Source organism: Gobio gobio, assembly GCF_949357685.1.
Source record: "Gobio gobio genome assembly, chromosome: 3".
In the NCBI taxonomy this organism is placed as follows: Eukaryota; Metazoa; Chordata; class Actinopteri; order Cypriniformes; family Gobionidae; genus Gobio; species Gobio gobio.
In genome coordinates, this window is record NC_137099.1 from 18,224,153 (window position 1) to 18,248,344 (window position 24,192).

The 24,192-nt window shown below is 39.7% G+C and overlaps 1 protein-coding gene across 5 annotated transcripts; it reads right to left on the bottom strand.

Moving 5' to 3' along the window:
• Positions 1 to 2,570: 2,570 nt before the first annotated feature.
• Positions 2,571 to 24,192, bottom strand: LOC307122939 (piggyBac transposable element-derived protein 4-like). Of its 5 annotated transcripts, none has more exons than XM_079811277.1 (5): positions 23,705 to 24,192; positions 23,307 to 23,366; positions 11,356 to 11,552; positions 3,556 to 4,782; positions 2,571 to 3,234 (listed from the first exon to the last, which is right to left on the bottom strand). In XM_079811277.1, exons 1-5 carry the CDS (start codon positions 23,969 to 23,971, stop codon positions 2,796 to 2,798), a joined length of 2,190 nt encoding a protein of 729 aa, XP_079667403.1. In that variant the 5' UTR covers positions 23,972 to 24,192; the 3' UTR covers positions 2,571 to 2,795. The 5 variants fall into 5 exon arrangements, with proteins under 5 accessions (XP_079667403.1, XP_079667407.1, XP_079667406.1 ...); XM_079811281.1 differs by lacking the exons at positions 23,307 to 23,366; positions 23,705 to 24,192 and adding exons at positions 16,042 to 16,462; positions 22,135 to 22,578; XM_079811280.1 differs by lacking the exons at positions 23,307 to 23,366; positions 23,705 to 24,192 and adding exons at positions 16,042 to 16,462; positions 21,344 to 21,693.

Sequence of the window (24,192 nt, forward strand, 5' to 3'; positions counted from 1 at the left end):
TCTGATTTTTTGAGACTTCTCCCTATCATCTTGCTTTATCTACATTCCTATTGCATTGCTCATTTTTACGGTGTTCTTTCAAAATCTTCAGCAATAGTTTTCATACTGCATTAAAACTCGTTTACAAGTATGGTTGAAATAGGAGGATTTTACCGGTATGTTGCTTCAGTCGTGGTATCCATTGTAGTAGATGTAAAATTTCTAATACATTTTTTTAGATTCTTTTCTACATTAAAAAAAGAGCAAATATCAAGTAGATTAAACATTTACTCAGTGGAGTAAAAAAACAGGTCTGAATGGGTTAATTGTTATGTCCATTCAATCTGTTGAAGCCCGGATTAAACCCATCAACTCTTTCCCCACCAAACACAGAATTTTCCGTTATTTGCAAGCGGCAACCTCCCCCAGTTTCTCTTGAAGTCAATACGGAAGTGACTTAAACTGCAATTCATTGACTGGCCACTAGAGACAGGCTCCAGAAGGGAGCAAAATCTCATTGAGCCCCATGTTAAAATTACCAACTTTACAGCAGATAAAAACATGTTTACAGCCTGGTACAAATTGTGGTTTTGGACTATACGGCTAATTTTGCCCTTCATGACAACTGTGAGGGGGGGTGAATTTTTTATAACTCATTCGTTTACATTATATAAAGCCTTAAACTTCTGCATAATTATGGGCGTGGCCACTTTGAGTGACAGGTGGATTGCTGTTTGTCTGCCAGTCATCAAGTCACCTCAGCTCCGCCCACGTCCCGCCTCTTTGCCCATTGTCAGTTATCCGGGAGTGACGCATGATGACGCGCTGCCAAGATGGCAACGGCCAGCTCCACCCTACTTTACGCTTCAAAACTGCTCTTCAGAATGGGTGACGTCACAGACACTACATCCATATTCTTTTACAGTCTATGGTTATTTGTGAGAAAACGCTTCCCCACCAAACACAGAATTTTCCCGGGTTTCCATGTTTTCACTGGTAGGGGTAGGGGGCGCTATTACGCATCTTCTGAATGAGTACAGAATATCCTTATTTTTTTACGGTCTATGATCAAAACACAGGTGAAGACAAAACAAGCAATCGCAATCATGTAAGCAGATGCATAAGTAACGTGAACATCAACATTAAACATCATAGAAATCAAAACTGCTTAATGTTACTGAATGAAATGTCAGCCCCGAACGAGCTACAGGACTGTGTAAGCATTAGGGGTGTTGATGGACTCGATCTACTCCATCTGTGTTTGATCATCATTCTGAATCTGATCTGGATGTAGTCTTTGACAAAAACATGATTTTCTTAACTTTGTTCAAAATGTTGCTTTTTTAAATTAAATGTACCATATTTATGCGTTATATATATATATATAAAGAAAAATTATGCATTAAGCTAGAATCAAATTTTTTTTGTTTAAAAGATATATTCTTTTGATATATGGCATGCTCAGATATTCATACAACAAAATATTCTATGGGCCATTACATTGTGAAAATGATAAAAAACCCTGGCAGTGGCTGGCTACTTTTTTTCTTTTTTTTTTTTTAAACACTAAAAACAGAGTTGAGATATCATTTAAAACCAATTTGCATACATTACATTTTATTTAAACCAAGCCCATTTAAAGGGTTAGTTCACCCAAAAATGAAAATGATGTCATTGATTACTCACCCTCATGTCGTTCGACACCCGTAAGACCTCCGTTCATCTTCGGAACACAAATGAAGATATTTTTGTTGAAAGCTGATGGCTGAGAAAGGCTTCAGATAGGCCTCCATTGGCATTCAGTACATTCACACTCCCAAGACCCATAAAAGGCACTAAAAACGTCGTTACAAAGTCCATCTCACTACAGTGGCTCTACAATAATTTTACGATGCAACAATAGTTTTTGTGCGAAAAAAATAAAAATAAATAACGCCTTTATCCAACTTGTTCTTGTCTTCCGTGTATGCCTCGGGCGTGAACTCACGAAGCATCACGACGCACGCGCGTCGGACACGATCCGGCGTTCGGACACATGACGATTTGTTTACAAGCGGAGGAATATGCGCCTATCTAAGCTGTTGAATTCCACATTGATCGTGCTTTAGGTCTTGGCGTAGTTCTCAAAATGGGGCTAAAGTGTGCATTTCATGGATTCCTGAACGCCGGCGCTACGTCATTCTCGCGCATGCGTCATGGTGCTTCGTGAGTTCACGGCAGAGGCCAAAACGGAAGACAAGAACAAGTTGAATAAAGTCGTTATTTTGATTTTTTTTGCTCACAAAAACTATTGTCGTCCCTTCGTAAAATTATTGTAGAGCCACTGTGGTGAGATGGACTTTGTAACAACGTTTTAAGTGCCTTTTATGGGTCTTGTGATTGTAAATGTACTGAATGCCAATGGAGGCCTGTCTGAAGCCTTTCTCAGCCATCAGCTTTCAACAAAAATATCTTCATTTGTGTTCCGAAGATGAACGGAGGTCTTACGGGTGTCCAACGACATGAGGGTGAGTAATTAATGACATAATTTTCATTTTTGGGTGAACTAACCCTTTAATGTTGAAAAAAACTGTCAAAGCAAAGTCATAAATACATTTCCAGTATGTTTTATTTATAATATTTCAAAATCTGCACGAGCAGCCATAGCTTCAATTTCTGTGGATGATGAATTAGTCATGTGTGAGTTAAAGTCAAACTTTACTCCTCCTTTACAAATGTAACAAACATTTTAAATATTCTGTCAATTGGAATCAAGCAATGCACCAAAAACAGGGGGGGAGGCAACCTTTAGTGGGTACATTTACTGAAGCCATAAATCAAAAGCCTTGTTTTTCATGCCAATCATTGAAACAGTCCCTCTCAGGCTGAAAGCACAACAACATATCACAAGTAACACACATGACTAGAGTTGTCTGGTTGCAAAGCCTGCACTTCCTTCCACCAATGTTGTCCAGTGTGATGTGCTTTGGCTTGTGGAAAGAAGCAGGAACCGCTGAGGAAGAGCGAGCTGAGGAAAATGGTGCTGAATCATGAGGACTGATCTCTGTAAGCTCTAAAATAAGCGTCTCCAAGAATGCCTTTCGAGTCAAAGGCTTCTTGTTCTTTCCCTTGGCCATTAGTTTCTGCATGATGAATGCATTCTCAACAGTGATGTCCAAAAAGTGATAAAAAACACATTGATACCACTTTTTCGGTTTATGTAGAGCTCTGTAATGTCCAGTGATGGAATTAGATGGATCCACTGTCTCCATGTTCCTGTGTGGAGATATAAATGCATATTTCAAACTGTCTGCTTGTTTTCTCTCACGATTCATCTCTCTCAATTGCAAGTTACAAACTCGTAATTGCTTGTTCACATCTCGCAATGGTTTTTTTTTTCCACCACAGAATAAACTTTTTTTTTTCTTTCAGAATTGCAGAGAAAAATTGTCTAAATTGGGAGATAACTTGGAATTTCAAGGCAAAAAAAAAAAGAGAGTGATATAAAAAGTTACAATTACATTTGTATTCTTATTGAAGATTGAATGCACATGCAATCAAATGGACAAGGAACCACCCTTAATAAATTGTACGTACTTGCTGTAGTCCAACACCGCAGCTGGAATGGGGACCGTCTCAAGGGTCCGATGTGCATCCCCCTTCACCTTCCTCTGCACAGTACCACCATCATTGGCTTTATGGAAGGTGGAGCACATCTGCACTTCCTGTGAGTCTTTCCACTCAACAAACAGCAGCTCGTCATCCCTAATCCAACGCATGGTGCCGCGTGGAGCGTTCCTCGACAGTCTGTTCACAGTTGATTTTGGGAAACCTGTCCTGTTTCCCCAAACGGGGCCACAAGCCCAGATCTTTTTACACAGGAGGTCTCTGAAGAGTGTGGGACTGGTGTAAAATTTGTCTACAAAGAGTTTATACCCAGAGCCCAACATATTTTCATCCACCAATGCCATAACGGACTCATAACTCAAGCCCTCGCTCTGTGACGTACATGACTTCCCCTCGTAAATAAAGAAGTCCCACGTATAGCCACAGGTGCAGTCTGACAGTGCAAAGAGTTTGTACCCCATGTTTGGAGATTCATTTTTCATGCATCGCTTGAGTCCAGTTCTAGGCTGCGATGCCACCATTCTTTCAACAATGGTGATGTTCTGAAAGGGATGAAAAAACGTCTTGCAGGCCTCCCGAATGACTTGATACAGGGGTTGAATTTTACCCAGCCGTTCATAGGCTGCTGTTCCCCTCCTAACGCTGTTCTTCTCATCTTCCCTGCTATCGCTTAGATGAAGAGCTTTAGAGATTGACAGAAATTTCTGGTAAGACATGACTTTTGCAGGAAAGGACAGACTGAAGTGCTGGGACACACTCCAATAGTTAGTCAGTGAAGAGCACTTGAACATACTCATGTAAATGACCAGTGCAATGTATGACTTCAAGTCATTTTGACAAATATTTCCCCACGTCTTGCCCTTTCTCCTTTGGCACTTGGCTCCATAGTCATTTGTGTGCCCTACAATTGTCTGCAATGATGTTTTTGGGAACAACAGTTGAAAAAACTGCAGAGGACTGTTACACCTATTCTGTAAAATCTGAGGTCCAGGTACTTGGGCGGGTGTGAAGTCTATATGAGGTGGCTCAACATCTGCTTCATCTGAGATGTGCCACCTTTCTGTTGATACACTAGAGTGATTTTCACTCTCCCTGCCACTTCCATCAGCAGTGGAAGACACACGGAATCTCTTTCTCTGTTGTGGGTTGTCCTCTGAATCACAGTCCTCTTCTGGTGAGTAAAGGTCAGATGAAGGCCTATTGAATGACACAAGAAAACAATGTTTATTAGCAACGTACAACTTGGTGAGTAAAATGGTCATTTTGGTCTGTCCCACCTCAGGTCCGGCCAGCCAAAAAAGAAGAAGAAGTAATTTAAAATAAATAGTAGTCGTGTGTATTTTTGCGACTTTAGAACCACCTACAGTTAAGCTAGTGGAATTCACGGTTGTAAATATACACTGTTGTAGTTACAGTAGATAGCTGCATTTGTGTACAGCAGATGTGCATTTGTTGCCAGGCTAAATGATTTTTTAAAAGCCAAGAAACTGGTAACACCTTCACATATACTCTAGGTGCATCCCAATTCACATAATTATGCTCTATTCTATACCATTTTGTAATATAAATACACTTCTCACTAAACATTCAAAAAAGAAAAAGTGCACTTTAAATACCCCCATGATGCACTTAACTGAAAAAACGAAGTGTGAAATATTGGACAATTCATGCAGTCAACTGTTGCAGCTTTCGGAGGAGCTATCAGACTCAGACGTTGAATGACAAAATAACTTTATAAAATTCATACACTTCACAGTTGAGTACATAGTGCATAATATATAAGTGCATAATTTGGGACAACTACCATTTGCTAAGTGTTTGAATGTAGGCCACACAATACACATTTGACAGTATAATCCATTACCATCTAGCAAGCTTCTCTGCCATGAGATGCATTTATCTGCATGCTATCCAAAGACGGCACTGTTAGATGACTTAACATCCAAAACAAACTACAAAACTCTGTGGGACGGCACCAATAAGGTTTTTGCCTATATTGTCATCTCTTAAAAATAACACTAGCAGAGAGGTCCACTTAGTCCTGTTAGTACCGACAGAATGACATGGGCTGGGTTAAAAATACTGATTTCTCACTTTAATCTATTCTCATTTTGATGAACCGATACTTATTCTTAAAATCACAAGAAGAATCAAATCTTACTCAAACCAAATCTTTATTGTTCACACTGCAAGCCTTAGTGCTCAATTACGATTTATTGCTCAGATCTGCTTTTTTCTTATAGCTATTCACACTGTTGTTTTAAAAGTGGGCAATATAAGATTCCATTGTGAACAGATCATGGTCCTGAACAGATAAAAATGTGTCACGCAGCACTAGGGGTGGGAATCTTAAGGCACTTAACGATTCGATCCGATTCCGATTCTGGGAGTAACGATCCGATTCCCAAAACGATTCTTAACACACATTTTTGGTAACTAATTATCCTGCTGTGCAAATACATGAACTTTACATTTTAATCAAAATTGGAGCTAATATGCGTTTTGATTTTATTAAGAATATCTGTTTGACAGTATTGCCAAATTAAAAATGATTATGAAGATTTCTTTCAATACTTTTATTTTATTAACAAAGTTATATTCAAGATTATCAAGCTCTGAATGAAACATGGTAAGCCATATATACAATTGCAAATAACAATCATTAAGAATGAAAAATTGTCACACTTAGTTGTAAATTGAGAACGGTTTAGTTTCTTTAGAACATTTTACCAAAAAATGTCTTTAAAAGCAAAAAAAACAAAGTTTACTTTGGTTAGAGCCACAAAAAAAAAATCTTTAAAACACAGGCTAATGCAGAAGAAAAACAACTTTAGCGCTCACTGAGAAGCCAAATTCAGTGTGTGCGCATAACATCTCACATGAGAACTTGCCTAGCTGCAACAGTCATGTTAGAGACATTTAACGAATCACTCGCCAAAACGAAGTCTTTGTTCAGAATTTTCCACTCGTTTGAAACATTGTGCAGTAGTTCAGCAATATTCAATAAGTCATTCCAAAAATTATGCCACTGATGTTGGCAGGTTTATGTCCCGGCCACCGCATCGGAGACATAGGAGTGTTATTTAGCATTAATGGCAAGGAAAGCGCTGTATAGCCTATTTGAGCACCACTTCGTTATTTTGGCTCAGAATTTCGTTTGTTGGACATATTAACTTAATTTAGAAATGCTTTTGAAATTAAAAACTTTGCATTTAATAGGCAAAATACATTTTTGAAATGGAGAGGCAGCCGTAGCGAGCGCAGCAGTGGCGGATCTAGAAAATTTTACATGGGGGGGCAAAGGGGTGGCAAGAGGTCTTGGCAGGATGGCAGGGGTAGACGGTACATGGAAATCCCTATATGTGAATTGCTTTAACAAAACAAACACAAAACCACTTTTAAACTACAGTACTTATTGTTTAATCATGCCCTTACACACTACAAAGGTTTTTAATTCACAACAGGAATAAGCCCAGTGTTCAAACAAAATAAAACAGTAAACTACTGTATACTTCAGCTACTTTCTTCAACTACTCTTGCCTGCAAAAGTCAATATGTGAAAACCTCTGGTTATCCTTGCATTACATTACACTGTAGGGCCATGTAGCTAATAAGTAGCCTATATAACAAATATAAAATCAGAAAGATTTATCACATGCACACACCAGTTATGTTTAGACTACTTAATCCTATTGTATTTATTTCCCCAGTTGTAAACTGGTTTCATTGCTGTGATATCTGAGAGGAATTGGATTTAATAGGACTGCTTAGCTAAATCAAATGTAAAAAATAATAATAATTGCATCACAATAAGTGTATTGTGATTGTCACTAACATTTTAGTAACAACTGAATTTTATTAGGTTTAGTGACAACATGTTACAGTGTTTACATGGTACAATTTCTGGTAAGCTACACTTTTTTGTTATTTAAATTCAATTAAATTATTGTGATTTGATTTAATATCGACTCATTTGGATAAATATTAGGCACACAAGATGTACCTAATCTCAAGAAAAAACAACTCACCTAATGCTGTAAACATAGAGAGCCCTATCAGCTGGCAGTGTTATTTAAAGGTGAACTATGTAGGATTTTTGCAGTAAAATATCCAGAAACCACTTGGCCAGTGTTATATATTTTGTTCAGTTGAGTACTTAGAATATCCCAAATGTTTTAAACTATTTGTAAATCGTGAGAAAATTGCTATTTTAACCAAGGAACCGGGACGTGTGAGCCATGCGTGTGAGGGAGTCGCCTGTCGATTGCGATTGTTTTTTTTATTATAATAACAACTTTATTTAATGATATAAATAAAAAATAATAAATATGTAATATGGTACACTACACATATTTAGCAAAATACTCTCTATAGCTCTTTTTTTCTAGCCAACTAATGTGCTATAGCCTATTATGGTCATTAAATGGCTTTCCTGAGGTAAATGTTATGTGACATAATTGTTCTCCAATTATTCACCCCTTTGTTAGATTGATTGGTCGATATTATGTATGAGGAATATACATTTAGGTAAGTTGTAGGCTACTGTTTCTTTCAACATTGTTCATTCGTGTTTATTTACTATTAGCTAGTAGAGATGATCGGTTCACGTGCAGCTAGGGATCTGTCACGTAACATTTACAAGCGCCAAAACGGCATTTATTGTTTGAATTTCGTAATAAAAGTGACAGAATCTGAGAGCTGAGATTTTTTTTATATCATAAGTAACCTGCTGTCTAGTCTGTCGGTCTCTGTGTCCTCTTGGCTTCGCGATTTTTCTGTGCGTGAGAAAATGTATGTGTTGCGTGAGAGCGTGAAAAGTGTCAATTGCGTCCCACGGTGAATGCGTGAGAGTTGGCAGTTATGGATACAATATTTTGCCCCCCCTTGCCCCCCTGTAGATCCGCCCGTGGAGCGCAGACAGAGCAGCCAGAGAAACGGAGGAGCGACTGCTGTAAGGCGTTTGAGCAAAACTGCGGAAAAACTGCATAAAACATGTGGGTGTTGAACCCTCTCACCTGGAAAAGTCTCCCCACGGGTGCGACGCCCCTGAGCAGGTCGTACTTTGTACATCTTATCTTAAACTAAGGCAATTCACCAGCTTACGAACGTTCGCCTATCAGCGGTTTGTTCTGTTTGGCCGTGCGCGTGCACAGTGGTGAAGTGGCCGTTTGAATTGAACACAGAATTGATTCTGAATTTTTGAGAATCGATTCTGAATCGTTGGATAACTAATCGCAATGCATCGACCTTTTCTCCCACCCCTACGCAGCACGCAGTCATTCAGAAGTAAACACAGAGATCATTAAAGTGAGCGATTAAGTGATTATATTTATAGTGTTATTTGATATCTATCAAAACAGTGGGGGCGGTGCCGCGGTGGGCAAGTGATGTAATCGGTGTTATGCCAGAACACTAACACCAACTATTGCAGCAAGCCTAATATTACCCATTATTATCAATCTAAATGAATCTACTGCGAAATATAGGAGCTTGTTACTGGGACATAACAGACCTTTGTGTTTTGTATCACTAGTGCAGGGTCCGTTCTCAGAGCATATAAGCCCTGCCCACGTGAGGCGTGCAGCTTCTCCAGATTCCTGACTTTATTAGAGTGAAGAATATGTTCAGCCCCCTCCCTCCCTCTTACTACCGAAGCTCAAACAGTCTTCTGTTAGAAGACTAGATTAGAGTTAGATTAGAGTCAATTAGAGTTCAGCCCTAATTCGAAATCAAAAATACGACCAACAATGAGGTTCAGGGTTTATTGAGCTTATATGCGGGGGACGAAATCCAGTGGGAACTGGAAAGTCACGCGCAATCCTACTTCACCAGCCTAATTTGCCTTATCTTCATGGTACTTTAGACTGCGATGGAAACGCAGACAGCAACAGGTCTGGGGGGGAAAAGTTCCTGGGACAAATTGTTCTGGGTAATTTCGATGGAAACATGGCTAATGTCTTCAGGATTACTATAAGGCTGCAGGCAGGCGAGTTTGATTAGGATTGGAGCTAAACTCTGCAGGACAGTTGCCCTCCAGGACTGGAAGTGCCCATCGCTGCTCTAGAGTGACGCAAGTGTCACCTGAATTCCGATATGACAGTATGTTCATACGGAGATCGCATTGCAAAACATCTGACCTGTATCAGGATTTAGGACAACATATGAAAGTGGCCCAAATGGGAATTAAAAAGATCAGATTCCATGCGGTTTGTGCTGTTGACAGTGTCAGTATCATGACAGTGACCGTATCTTGACAAAAACAGATCTGAATCACATGAGTTGCTGCTCTTTAATGTGGCGTGACAGATCGCTGATTCCTTGAGGAAAATTGATATGTAGCTTACTAGGGATGGAACGATTACCGGTTTCACGATAAACCACGATAAAATGTACTGACGGTTAGTAATATCGTTTAAAAATGAATTATCATTAAAACCGCTCGTGATTATCACGACTTTGAAAACGCGCGGTAAATCCTGTCCAGTTAGCGTCAGTCTGGTGCAGGTGCAGCGCTGTTTTTTGAATGAGAAGAAATGGCAAAAGGCAGTGACAGCACTCGGGGGATTGTTCAGCCTTCTAAAAGGACCAAATCTGAAGTGTGGTCATATTTTGGCTTTTACAAAAGTCCTGAGGGAAACTTAATCGAATGGTCACCCTGTCTGCAGAACATGCCAGAAGAAAGTTGCTGTAATAGGGGGAAACACTTCACATCTGCGAACGCAAGGCAAGTGGACTTCAATACCAAAACTACATCTGGTATTACTACCACTCACACTAGCCACTTTGGAGGTTGAGCTTATTATGGTCTTCTCAAAAGCCACCTGTTACAATCGTGTAGCGCATTACTAACCACACATGTTTCTAATAATCTGAGGCGTTCAGATTTGCCGGAGTTTAGTTCAGAGCGCGCTCTCACTCACTGAAAACGTGCAATGTACGCAGGAGATTCATTCATCATACAGTGGTTGACTGTTTTTGTTCTATTTCAGCAGCGTTTTCGAATAGTTTCAAACAAACACAGCAGAACCACAGCGCATCTGATATGACTGGCATAAAGTTGGCTTGACATTGCGAATTCAGGGACCGTCTCTAAAGTTACATACAAGATTATACACGTTTCTAACTTCTATAGCATTAGAAGAAAATGACTTGCAGTCATAAAACCAGCTGTAAAGTGTTCATCTAGGTGTCAGGTATTTTTGATATTCAATAAAAACTCAAATCATAGGAAAATGTGGATATGCATTATTTCACTAGGATACTGTTTGGGCTCATACACAAAATATGCTAGATTTAAATGTGTCATAGCTGATAGAACACTGATGAGAATATATGTACAGAGATAATATTAGATATTATATTTACACCAAATTATTATTATTTATGCGTTGCTATTGAAGACGGCCATTATAAGGAAGGAAATCCACAGAATCTAGCTTAAAAAAAGTGCTTAGAGCTGCTTGATTTATTTGTTGTTTGTTGATTTTCAAAAATAAAACTTGTTGAAATGTTTTCAGTGTGTGCATCTGTTCTTTTTGAACAATTTCTTCTCATTTGAAGAAAACCGTGATAATATTGATAACCGTGATAATTTGGGTCACTATAATCGTGACGTGAAATTTCCATACCGTTTCATCCCTACTGTATCTGATAGATATCCAAATGAATCAATGGCTTGTGACTTTCAAATAGCCCTTAAGTACTAAATAATATAAATATGCTATAAAAACCTCAAAAAAGAAAAAGAAAAAAAAGTTTAACCAAACTCACCGATCTAGAACAGGGTCAAGACCATCCATAAACATTTCCTCTGCTGTGCTGTCCACACTGCTGGCGACACTGTCCTGGTCACAAATATCAAGATCGTCATCACTACTGCTTATAATCTCCACCACATCATTTGTAGTATTTTTCTTGGGCTCCACAGCAGAAGTGAGTATCAGAAGACCAGCAGCTGCAGATGTTTTCTGTTGGAAAACAGAGTTAGTTAGTGGAATGTCTGCTGGAAGATTACTACATTACATGCATTACCTTACCCCTCAATCGCCCACCAAACCTAGAAATATACCACACCATGTCACAGTAAGGCTATTGTACACACACTTAAAGGAGAACTCCGGGGAATTTTTAAGTTAATCTTGATCGTTATACCTTTTGTGAGAACTGTCTATAGGAAAAAAACTATCCGGATTGGTGCTTGCAACATGGAGCTGTTACATTTAATGCCCAGAGCTCCCACTCAGTTAAAACGGCAGTTATGGGGGCATATACATAAGAGTGTCTTTATGCCTCTTAACAGACACAAAATGCAATTAAAATGTCTGTCCAACAAGGACAGGGCCCTTACATGACAACGAGATGCGGTTAGCCACTTAGCCATTGTTTAAATTCACCTAAATAGTGTTTTAGACGGCTAGCTGTAGTCTCGCGCTGAAGTCCCGTGGGAACTCAGTTGTAGCCGGAAAAAGTTAGGGCTAAGTAATTTAAATATTAATGTACTGCATGTACAGTAAGGGTGATATTGGCATAATTTCACCTGAAGTAAGTCAGTCTGGTCAGTAGGAATGGTCTACAACCTTTAGAACACGAAGAAACCCTTTTGGTGAGTTATGTAGTGTTTTTCTAGAAATATTAATGTACTGTATGTACAGTAAATGTGAAATTAGCATAATTTCACCTGTAGTAAGGCAGTGTGGTCACTAGGAATATACTACAACCTTTGGAACACGAAACCCTTTTAGCGAGTTACTGTAAATGTTTTTCTAAAAATATTAATGTACTGTACGTACAGTGAGGGCGATATTGACATAATTTCACCTGTAGCAAGGCAGTGTGGTCACTAGGAATGTACTACAACCTTTGGCACACGAAAAAAATATTTTGGTGAATTAGTCATGTTTTTCTATAAATATTAGGAGGATATTGGTATAATTTAACCTGTAGTAAGTCAGTCTTGTAATAGGAACGTACTACAACCTTTGCAGTAGAAGAAGAAGAGAAAAAAAAAAAAAAAAAAACTTACATTACATTGCATTACAGTAATATGAACAATACCTTAACAGTAAAAATATTTGTGTACAGTAGGCCTTCATATATGACGAGCAAAAATACTTGCAAGTCAGTCTTAAATATTTTTTAATGTACTACAACTTCGAATTCTTTGTATTTATTTTTTATGTTAAAAGTTATTTTAACTTACACAAATTAGACGTTTTTACGCTGTTGGGGAATTTACAGACGTTCCCTTTGTCATGAAGCACGGTGATTGCGTGTCAAAGCATTCTCGGGTATAAATCATAAATATGCAGCTGTAATACACGTAAAGCGTTTTGAATGATTTTTTTATGTTGCTATACAGTAATTGCATAATTGTTAAAACTATTAATGGTATATATGTCTCTGAAAGATTGTCGACTCTTTAGAACTGTATCAAGGGAAAACGAAAATCCGGCGAATATCAAACCTAAAACTAACTTTACGAAGAACTAGCCTCACAAGAGTGAAATAATTCAAGTTTTGCAAATAAGACTACAAAAACATGTATTACTGCAAATCTTTCCTCAAGCCGTGATTGCACTGTCTTCGTCCACGGAAAGGCATTTTTCTTCAACCGGCCCCACTGTGTTGTGTCCGTGTAGTCATCCTTGCCAAAGTGTTCGCTGCAAATGCAGTAATCTTTATCGCGTAATACTTTTATTGGAGTTTGCACATCAAGTTGAAGTACAACTAGCCACAACTGCAGAATCTCGATGTCATGAAAAGGAAGCCGATGAAAATGTAAATTTTTGTATTTTCGCATTCTGTTGCCAAAACTCGGAACGGCACAAACTCGAACCATTTCTTCTTCACTTGTGAGCCGATCATCACTCTTCACACACGACGCTCCTCCCACCTGGACTATCCGTTTTTCCGTCTACAACTGAGTTCCCACGGGACTTAAGCGCGTGACTATTGCATTTTGTGTCTGTTAAAGGGGTGGTAAACCACGATTTCACTATTCTAACTTTAGCTAGCGTGTAATGTTGCTGCTTAAGCATAAACAACATCTGCAAAGTTACAACGTTCAAAGTTTAAAGCAAAGGGAGATATTTGCTTTTAAAGAAATCAGTTTCTATGGACTACAGCAAACGCCCGGTAGGCGACTACAGACATTCCTCCAGGGTTGGTGACATCACCAGCCTCAATATTTACATAAACCCCTCCTCCGAGAATATTAAATAAGGGGGGTGAGGCCATTTTGTATCGCTGTTGTTGTGGTATAGTTAGGCTGGAGTGGTGTTGCTGCAATGCTGACGAAACGCTGTTATTTTCATCCGGATTGCAGGTCTGGGGTACTTGCTTTGTTCAGCCTTAGGGACGGGGGTGCGTTACAGTGCGTTTAACATACAGCATGTTATTTGCACGTGTGTTTGAGACAGATGGGCCCATCATAAAGCACGAAACAGACAGGGTCGGAGGAGAAGACTGGAAAATGTGACATAATGGACAATATTCGTCCATTGCAATTCATGAGCAGCGGTTCAGCGAGACAAACACTGCCAGTGTGAATCATGCACGACGGGCGCGCCTCCCGCTGCACATTTCACGGAGGAAAACATCCAAAATCTTCGCGAGTTCAATGCAGGATTTGCACCACGTCAGCTGCGCGAGACAAACACGGCCAGTGCGTGGATGCACGACGCGCGCGCTGCACATTTCACGGAGGAAAACATCCACAATCTTTGCGAGTTCAATACAGGATTTGCACAACGGCTTGTCCTGAAAACTGGATTTACAAACAGAAGCTGTTTACGGGCCACAACCTGTAAGTCTGATTTATTTTTCATCGATGTGTTTTCCTGTAATAGGTTAATTGTACGTTGTAGCAAGGAAGTAAACAGATGACAATGCTGTTCTGCAAACCAGTCTGTTAAATGCTCATTCATACTTAACGTTATCCGACGAACACCTAACGTTACAAACACTAACGTTAAAATCTCAATAGCGAACTTGGCATTAGTGTAAATGATTCTTTGATTATAGCTTTTATGTATTATTTATCTACAGGCTTGCTAAACGTGGTTCTGTGTGTGATTTGGCTAGTAAAGCCAGTGTTTAGTATTCGTTTTGGGTTAATAGTTCTTGCGACAGATATTTGGCTATAATCGTTCTAAAAATACAAAAGTGCCATTCAGTAGCGATCACTATAGACCCGCAGTCTTTACTCTTGAGGACTGAACAGGTTCTGCTCGATCATCTTCACTAAAATGTTCTGGGTCTGATTCGGGCTCAGATTGGTGTGGTTTTATTGACGCCATTGTTTCTAATACTGACCAAAGCACAGTCTACCGGTAAGGTAAGGGGCGTGGCGTTTCTGACAAACGTGCACTAGGCGGTTAGCGAATCACAACACACTGGGCCAGCTAACCAATCTGAGCCCATTGCGTATTTTTGAGGGACTGGCTTCATACAACCCAGAAACCATTAGACCGTTTTACAAGGAGGGACAGAGCAGTGTAGAATAAAGGTCAAATATATGAAAAATATATCAGTTCAATTACTTTTCGATGTGTTGTAAATGGCCTTCTTAACGATGAAGTTACTGTAGGCTTTGTATTTATTGTTTATAAACAAATGGGCACTTTTTGGGAGGTTTTTTTTTTGTTGCATTTGTCAAAGTAGAGATAGTAACATTAATCATTCATTTCAGGGATGACTGAGGTCTTACTGCATAAATGCCATGATAGAATGGGCTTAAATAAAAAGTTTTTGTTTTAAGCTTATTTGTTGTATAAAGTTGCCTTATTTTAATGATCAGCTGTTTATACATTTTTTTTCAATGATTATTTTAGCAATGTTTAAAATATCTTATTGATTTTCATATAGAGAAATGCCTGTTTTACTTGTTCAATGGGTTTTGAATTCAATGTTTATTTTAAATTCAAATAAAGTATATATTTTACATTAAATACGTCACATACTCTGACTTTAAGTATTATTTGTAATGACATGAACATTTCACAAAATACAGACAAACAGGAAACACTTTACAACATGGTTACACATTTATTAACAACTACATTTTTAAAAGGGAACCTATTATGCAAAATTCACTTTTATATGGTGTTTGAACACTGATGCGTGTCCGCAGTGTAGGTCCTATTATGCCCCTTTTTACATGTCTGTGATGTCCCCAGAGTGTGTATGTGAAGTTTTAGCTCAAAATACCCCACAAAAATGTATAGCATTTTAAAATTGGGGGTGTCCCTTTAAATGCAAATGAGCTGGTGCTCTCAGTCCACTTTCAAGAGGGCGGAGCTTCAAGAGCTCATGCTCCGGCATAACAGTGGGCAGCGTCAGTGAACACAGGCAGAGACAATGGTAGCTTTAGCAAAGTTTGCCATGCAGAGTGCCAAGTACCAAGCTCTTTCAGAAAGGCAATTTGGAAGCACTCATAACATGACGTGTGATACTTACTTTGTCTGGATCTGAAGTTTGCGCATGAAGCGTTGGTATCGACCCATCATTCAGCATCAACCTTTTGGAAAATCCAGCGTTGAAAAGACCCTTGTTTGTGAAGCAGTCCGGCGCAAAATGATTGGCGCACACGTATAAGATTTTAGCTGTATTCTTCGGGACATTTCCTTTGAAAATGAAATTTAACCATGATGTCCTCAGTGACTCAGATGGCGGGAGTCTATGGAGACTTCTATGTTCATTGGTACATCCCAAAACACTACACTTGTAATGCCTCTTTGGCACAGACATTGTACAACTCCAGCTGCTACAGCAGGATTCAGAAATGGCGGACTCTGTGCTTCTCACCCAGGGCTGTGTCTATGCAAATAGGGCAGATCATCACCGGCTGTGGGCGGGGCTTCTCCTAACGATGACGTTACTGTAGGAGGGAATCTGAATCAGCTCGTTTGAAGAGACTGCTTTTAATTCAAATATTATATATATATATATATATATATATATAATAATAATGAGTGGATTTACCATTATAGGCTGGTTGTTCTCACGCAATGCAGATACACATTGGTGTTCAAACACCTTATAAACAGTGAAATTTGCATAATAGGTTCACTTTAAGTATTATTTGTAATGACATGTGTAATACAACAAAACACAGTCAAATGGGAAACACTTTTACAACATGGTTACACATTTATCCATACCTTTTTAAATTTAAAATACAGTTTTATAACATTGAACTAAAAATGAACTTTGTATCCATTAACTTTAAACATGATTAATAGTTAACTATTTAAAATATTGTTCATTGTACAGTAGGGGTGGCATGGTATATGGGAAAAAACCGAACCGTTCGGTTCGCTTGTCTAGGTTCGGAGTGTGTGCGTCGCACGGTTCGACTCATGCGCAATGTATCCTCGTGCCCGTATGTTACCTCAGACATTGGGTGTCCTTTTCGCGCGAAATAAGAGGTGTGTGTTTGTGTGGACATACAGTAAAGTAAAAATGGAGTGCTGCAGGTCACGTCACGTGTAGAAATGCAAGAGGGAGAGATAAGGAAGACTGCCCGGAGTTGTTGGAGGATGCGCTAGCGTCGTATAGCAAGCAGGGCAGATGCAGTGCAGAGAGCGGGAGCCGCGCGCGCCCGTTGCGCATACACACACTGTCGTGTATTGCAAATACAGACAAAAATAGTCTATTCTGTCATATTTTCCGGTGTTCTCCTCCGACCCCTGTCTGTCTCATGCTTTGATTTATGATGGGTAGCATACATCTGCTGCAAATGCGACCGTGTTCCCCTCTGTTCCCCTCATACACACATGCATATACAGTATAACATGTTGTAAGTAGTTCAGATGAATAATGTAACATTTAAAAGTTAAGATATGCTTCTAGTTTTAATAATTTAAACATGCCTTTGAAGTTTGGGCAAAAACTTCTAGCAGTGTTGTGTTTTTGTGTATTTTATTTTATTTTTCAAGGCGCTGGATGTCATATGGTGATTGTGAAACACACGGAACACTTCATGGTGGAATTTGTTAATTAGGTCAGCTGAATTAAAGCCACAGTGCATTGTTCTGATCAAAATTTATATGATTAACATGAAAAAGGTTACGCCAATGTGTCGGACTCAGTAGACAGCCAGTTAGGAAACAATTTGATATAACCATTTTTTTATACTGTATCCTAAATTGTGGACGATTAAGCCATATATACCATATGCTGAAGTACATTTCTGGAGTGTTAACAATTATAAACAACCACAACAAGAACCGTACAGAACCGAAACCGTGACCCTAAAACCGTGATACGAACTGAACCGTGGGTTTTGTGAACCGTGCATGGGCGTCAGTTTGGTTTGAAATGTGCTGGGGACAGAGACGCATTCAGAAGTGCATTTTCAGAAGTTTTGGGTACATTTTTTTTTCTCTTTCGCGCAGGTCATGTTTTGAAAGACTATGTCCTGCAGCTTACTAATGTAAATAAATAAAAATGTCAGATGAGAGACATATTACGGGTCTTATAGGCTAGCCTATCTTACTCATGCCGACGAAAGCGCCCCGCGAATTCTTTAATATTTTTCATTTGTGCAATTTTTTTTACCACTTCATTATCAGAGTCCCACTGGAGCCCGTGTTTTTTTTAATCCTCCCTATTACACATTAGTTACAGCCATTAAAATAGTTCAGTTTTGTTTTTAATGTCAAAGTAGATATATTTCGTTTTGTTTCTTTATTAAGTTAATTTAGAAAAATGTTTAAAGCATTTAATGTTTGTTAAACTAAAGTTTTTGCTTTTTAAAGTGATGACCAAGCAGCCAGCGGCCGACAGTGAGTTAACCCAACACTTTAGCCTCTGAAATCAACACTTGACTTGTCTTGCTTATTAAATCCATAAAAAACACTTAAAGCATCGTTTAAACGTTTAGCCTATTATCACCACCATCACAGTAAAAAGGCATTTTTGACAAGATGAGGCAGGCAGATCGCAACGGCGCGCGCAAACAAAACGGGCTACACAATCTAAACAAATAATTAAAAATAAAAAACATGCTGGTTGTCTTACCTTAGGCTACACCTCTCCACGAAATGAATATATATCCGATCTTCAATTCCCGTGCTATATGCACATGTAACGGAGTTCATGTCAACGAAATCAACCGATATGAGTATTTTATTCATCAGCTCTTTTCAACATCAAAGACCGCATTATGAGAACGAGCGACCTAAACACTGGTAAGAGCATTTAGTCTCATTCATTTTAATGAAGATGATTGTGCTTTTGAGCATCTAAAACGTAGCTTATTTTCAGTTTCACTTGTGGCAGTTTGCGTGTTGGCTTGCTTTACTCATTTGCGGCGATGCGTGTTGCATAGCGCCGTCCTATAGCCTAAAAAAGCCCGAAGCCCGGCCCGCGTCTGAGGTAGGCTATGACTGGAAAATTGGCCCGAAGCCCGGCCCTAGGGCGTAAAAAAGTCGTGGCCCGTCGGGCTCGGGCAGAAATGTAGGGCTCTACTTTGAGTAAGGCTGAAAGCTTCTTTCTTTTTAATACATTTCTTGAATGTCTCAATTAGCCTACAGTAGGCCTAGCCTATAGATAATTATGATATTTGTGGCTGCACCGGGGTCCGTCATTACGTTAAATCATGAGCGGTCCATGGCACCTGCGACCAATGGCTGTTAAGAACTGTATAGGCTACATCAATCCATTACAACAATTTCGTGTTATGGGCACTGCCACTGATACAGGCAGCGGAAGAGCCTATTTTACGGAGCTTGCTTCTGCTTTTCAAACGTTTTTACAACAAAAGATGTCGTTAAAACGACATAAGATCTCGTTATTATGAGAAAAGATGTAGTTAAAACGACATAAGATATCGTTATTATTACGACACAATTGAGTGGAAAAAATAATATGTGTGTGTCAGCAATGCTTCACCGCAAAATTGAACTCGAGGTTTAAAAAAAAAAAAAAAAAGTGGTGGGTACAAAAGGACTCATGACGAAATCTGGTGGGTACGCGTCCCCCCCGTCCCCCCCGAAATCGACGCCTATGGAACCGTGCCACCCCTATTGTACAGTGACTCATCCTTCCCTCGACTCATTTAAAAAAAAATTAAATTGAGAGTTCATCTGAGTGCTCCAGGACTTTTGTCGCACAAATCACAAATACAATTTTAAATATCAAAATCCACGTGAAAATTTCTCAATAGGGCTCGGGCGCTGCGTTGCATTCTGGGACGTGGCGGCCATGTTGATGGCCTCGCGAATGTAAACATACAACAAATCGAACGAGGAGAAGCAGAGTTGGGAGAAAGAAAAACTATGTTAAAATCCCGAAAAGGATGTGGAATTTACCGGGATACGTTAAATAGGGAAGCCAGGGACCAGTATATGGACAAAATTGGAACTATTAACGGTTTGGATTTATATGAAATTTGCAGTTCACAAATGGATGGGTTCAGGAGCTGCAGACCATGAAGCCTATGTAACGTTAACCTTTTACCTTGAAGCATTCTGCACCGTTCTGTGTTCTCGGGTTGCACTACTTGCAAATAAACACTGAAAAATATCTGATTGTGTGACACTTCTTGCTTTTGCACATTATACGGTTATTGCGATTGTGTGACACTTCTTGCTTTTGCACATTATACGGTTATTGCGATTGTGTGACACTTCTTGCTTTTGCACATTATATTGATTTAAGTATATTTATTTTGAAGATTGTGGGTATGGATGCAACAGACACTTATGGCTGTATTTAATGCACATTTATTTTATTTCAACGCTAGGGCTCATGTTTGTCAGAGCACAACATACATACACAATCTTATAGAAGAATGTCATGTCTTCGTCCTTGCTTGGCAACACCATGTGAATCGGTACTTTATCTGACAAAATAGTGTACTTGTTGCGGACGGTTACAATCACCCTTTCCACGTGAATTCGGAGGTGGGCATTTTTTCTTGTGCTCCCCACATCTCTTGCATCCAGCTGACAGCGTTCTTTTGAGAAAGCAGGGATCTTTACCTCGGCACACATAAGTCCCACACTGTCCTTTATGTCAAAGCCGCGATCAGCCAACACCATATCCCCAGGTAACAGTTTGTCTTACAAGCGCGATCCAAGCGAGCCGACGACTCAGTTAATCCATTTTCGAACTTTTTCCCATGGCGATTATGTGATCTAGTGTTACACCCCACAATGCAGCAACGGTTTACCATGGTTTCCAATAATAACGCCAAATTAAGACACACGACTGAGAGGGAGCACGTCTATAAACAGTGCGCAGTAGTCCGAGTAGCAGCAAATGAGGCCATCAACATGGCCGCCACGCAAAGTAATGACGTCATACGCCCGAGCCCTATTACGTGTATAAGCCCCGCCCCTCACTTCCGTTCTGTTTGTTTACGTTCCTCTACGTCTACATAATTAATGCTGCGACAGATGGGTGCATAAAGCGTCCACACATTCTACATTTAAACGTTTTCACCCCGGTTAATTTAATGCATCCACTGGGTAATTAAAGCGTATTTTTTCTTTATGAAATGGTCATTGTGAACACCACTCGCACTCTATATGCACACTACAAAAACGTCTTAGATAACGCATATTCGGGACGCACGTTTTGAGTTACCACAGTTGACAAAAGGATAAGGTAATCTAAATGGCTTGCTATCAATGCTCTATGTGCATCTGTGGTAACTGTGCTGAGATACATTGGTTAAAAAAGCATGACTACACATGTCAAAGTTCTGTAACAGACAAAGCAATAGTGGCATAGTAAAAACATTGTCACTCACACGTGTGGGTTGCGACATTACTGTGGGCTCCAGTATAGTCGGCACTGCATCGTCTTTTATTTTCAGTCTCTCTGAAAAGCCTGCGTCGAACTGTGTCTTGTTTAAAAACGAATCCGCGGTAAAATGAAGCGAACAAACGAACAGTGTCTTGTTGACGCGATCTGGAACTTCATTAAAAATAAAGTTCATCCACGCTTTACTGACGTTAGGATCACGCGGAAGGCAATGCAAAGACTGGGCTTTTCCACAACTTAGCACTGCACAACGCCTTGTAATCCTCATAGGCATCTCGTTCGATTTGTTGCTCGAGCAATCCTGTGTTTGCGTCTCTTCCGCATTTGCGCCCCTCCCACTACATGCGTGAGTCGGTGGGCGGGGCTAAGCGGCAGTGATATAGAAGTAGGCGGTCTTACTTTTAGCAGCTTGGCTTTATTAATAATTTCTGGACTAGCGAGGAAGTTTTGAATTCTGAAACGTTCAGGATGTTTTTAATAGTACAATGACTTCTATGTAAAAAAAATTGGGCACGTTTTGGAATAGCAAATGGGCTGATTTTGTTACGCAAACCTGGCAACCCTGCATCCCCAAACGGTCTCGGATTGGTCCGTTGGCTCAGTTTTTTGAATATCAGTTCCCTTCCTCATCTTTACTCTCCGTATATCACTGATTTAGCAGAACTATTTCAAGACCGTAACTCGAGATAGCATGTTAGCCGAGACCTACAGCTGTGCACTGTATAAAACCTCGCATTTTGAACACTCCGTACAAAATATATACATAATCATACTTACAGGTTGTGATCCAGAGGCGCAAGAAGGGCCAAACAATGTGGGCACTGTCCCATCTTTAATGAATAAACGTTTCGCAAATCCCGCGTTGACCTCGGCGAGATTTGAGAAGCAGTCGTCAGTAAAATGACGGGAACACAACAAAAGGTTGGGGTTAAATTGCTGTGGTATCATTGTAAAAATGAATTTCAACCACTGACTCTTCACACCCTCATCCTTTGGAAGTCCATGCAATGTGGATTTGCTTTCGCAGCGAAAAAAACAGCGTCTTCTCGACATGTCGACGACAACACGAGCAAAAACTCTTCCAGACCTCAGCTACAACCGCAGGCAGTTCACAATAGGTTCCTTTTTGGGAGACATTTGTCGCGCACAAACATCTTTTAAACATTGCAGACCTTGTTGTAAGAGAGGCACGTCAGATGCAAATTAGTTGCTGTTCCCTCCCACTTTCACTCACTGCTACTGTGAATACTGGAGTTCAGCCCTATGATGAACCAGAGACACTGATGAAGAAAACACTCCGGCAGAAGTAATGCACAAGGGCGTTTCTTTGACGAATTTTCTGCCGCTTCGCAACATGCACTAAATACTGCTATCCCAGCTAACACACGACGCTGGCTACGCGCTATAAAGAGACATGACACATGCTGTATATCACTTTTTTGGAGCTTATGTTGCGTCATGCATTAATTATTGTACACGCACACGTTAATAAAATATCGATACTTACGTCTTTTGGACATGAAGTTGGATTACGGACAGTTGGTATTGATCCATCCTTAAGCAATAACTTTAATGCAAATCCTGCTTTGTATTGACCCTCGTTTATAAAGCAGTCTGATGTAAAATGATTAGCACACACATATACGTATCTACCTATTTTTTCGGGCGCATTCCCTTGAAATATAAAACTAACCCACTGCATCTTCAATGGCACAGATGCCGGGAGTATGTGAGCACTCTTATGCTCATTCCTACAACCGACAACAGAACATCTTTTACCACGTTGCTGAGCCATTTTTGTGTTATCACTATCGCTCTAGCGAGGAGATAAACATAGCGGACTGTGTAGGGGGCAAAACTTTAGATATATACCTAGAACTAGAAGTGTGCTTTTTTTCTTCTTGATTATTGTGGCGGTTTGCAACACCAAGTACATTATCGCCACCTACCTCTCGACTGGACCACTGCCACTCTCCCAACGTCGTCTTCTTCTTCTTCTTTAGATTTTTCTGGCGGTTGACAAACAACGAAATTATGTATTACCGCCACCGACTGGAATGGGGTGGATCATAATGACATTTCCTATCTTTTTTTATCCTCCTCTCCCACATATTAGTTACTTTTAGATATTGAAAAAATATATAACATTTCCTGAATTATTTTGTAAAATATCTAATATAAACGGCATTTTTATTTTTGCTAGATTTTGTATTAACCCTTCTTTCTTTCATCTTGCGTCGGATCTTGACAACACAGGGTAAATTAGCGCTAATGTTGTCTCACTAAACTCTCCATTTGATCAGAAATGGTTTTCGACAGTCAAGAAGTGGATAAAATGACTACTTACTGCTTGCGGGAATATAGTTGGAATTGCCCCCTTCTTCAGTATCAGACGCTGAGCGAAGCCTGCTTGATATTGTCCCAGGTTAGAAAAACTGTCCGTGGTGTAATGGGCCGAGCACACTAACAACTTTGAATTAAATTGTTGCGGTATCCGGTTATAGATAAACATCAACCATGCCTGCTGGCAGTTTTGTTCTGCGGGAAGGGTATGAAAAGTACTCACATCCCCTGCACAGCCTGGAACATAACATTTATTTCCATGATCTGCCATTTTCGCTATCCTCGCTTGACCCTTGTTTCCTCACAATACCTGCAGAACTTCCGATGATTCAGCTGGCCTATGCAAATGTTGGGGGCGTATGACATGATGATGCATTATTGTAAAGATGAAAACATAAGAGATTTCATTACTGCAATCGTTACTGCAAAAGTTTGTTTAACAAAAACGCCACGGGACTCCTACGTTCGATATTCGCAAATTTAGGGAGCGTC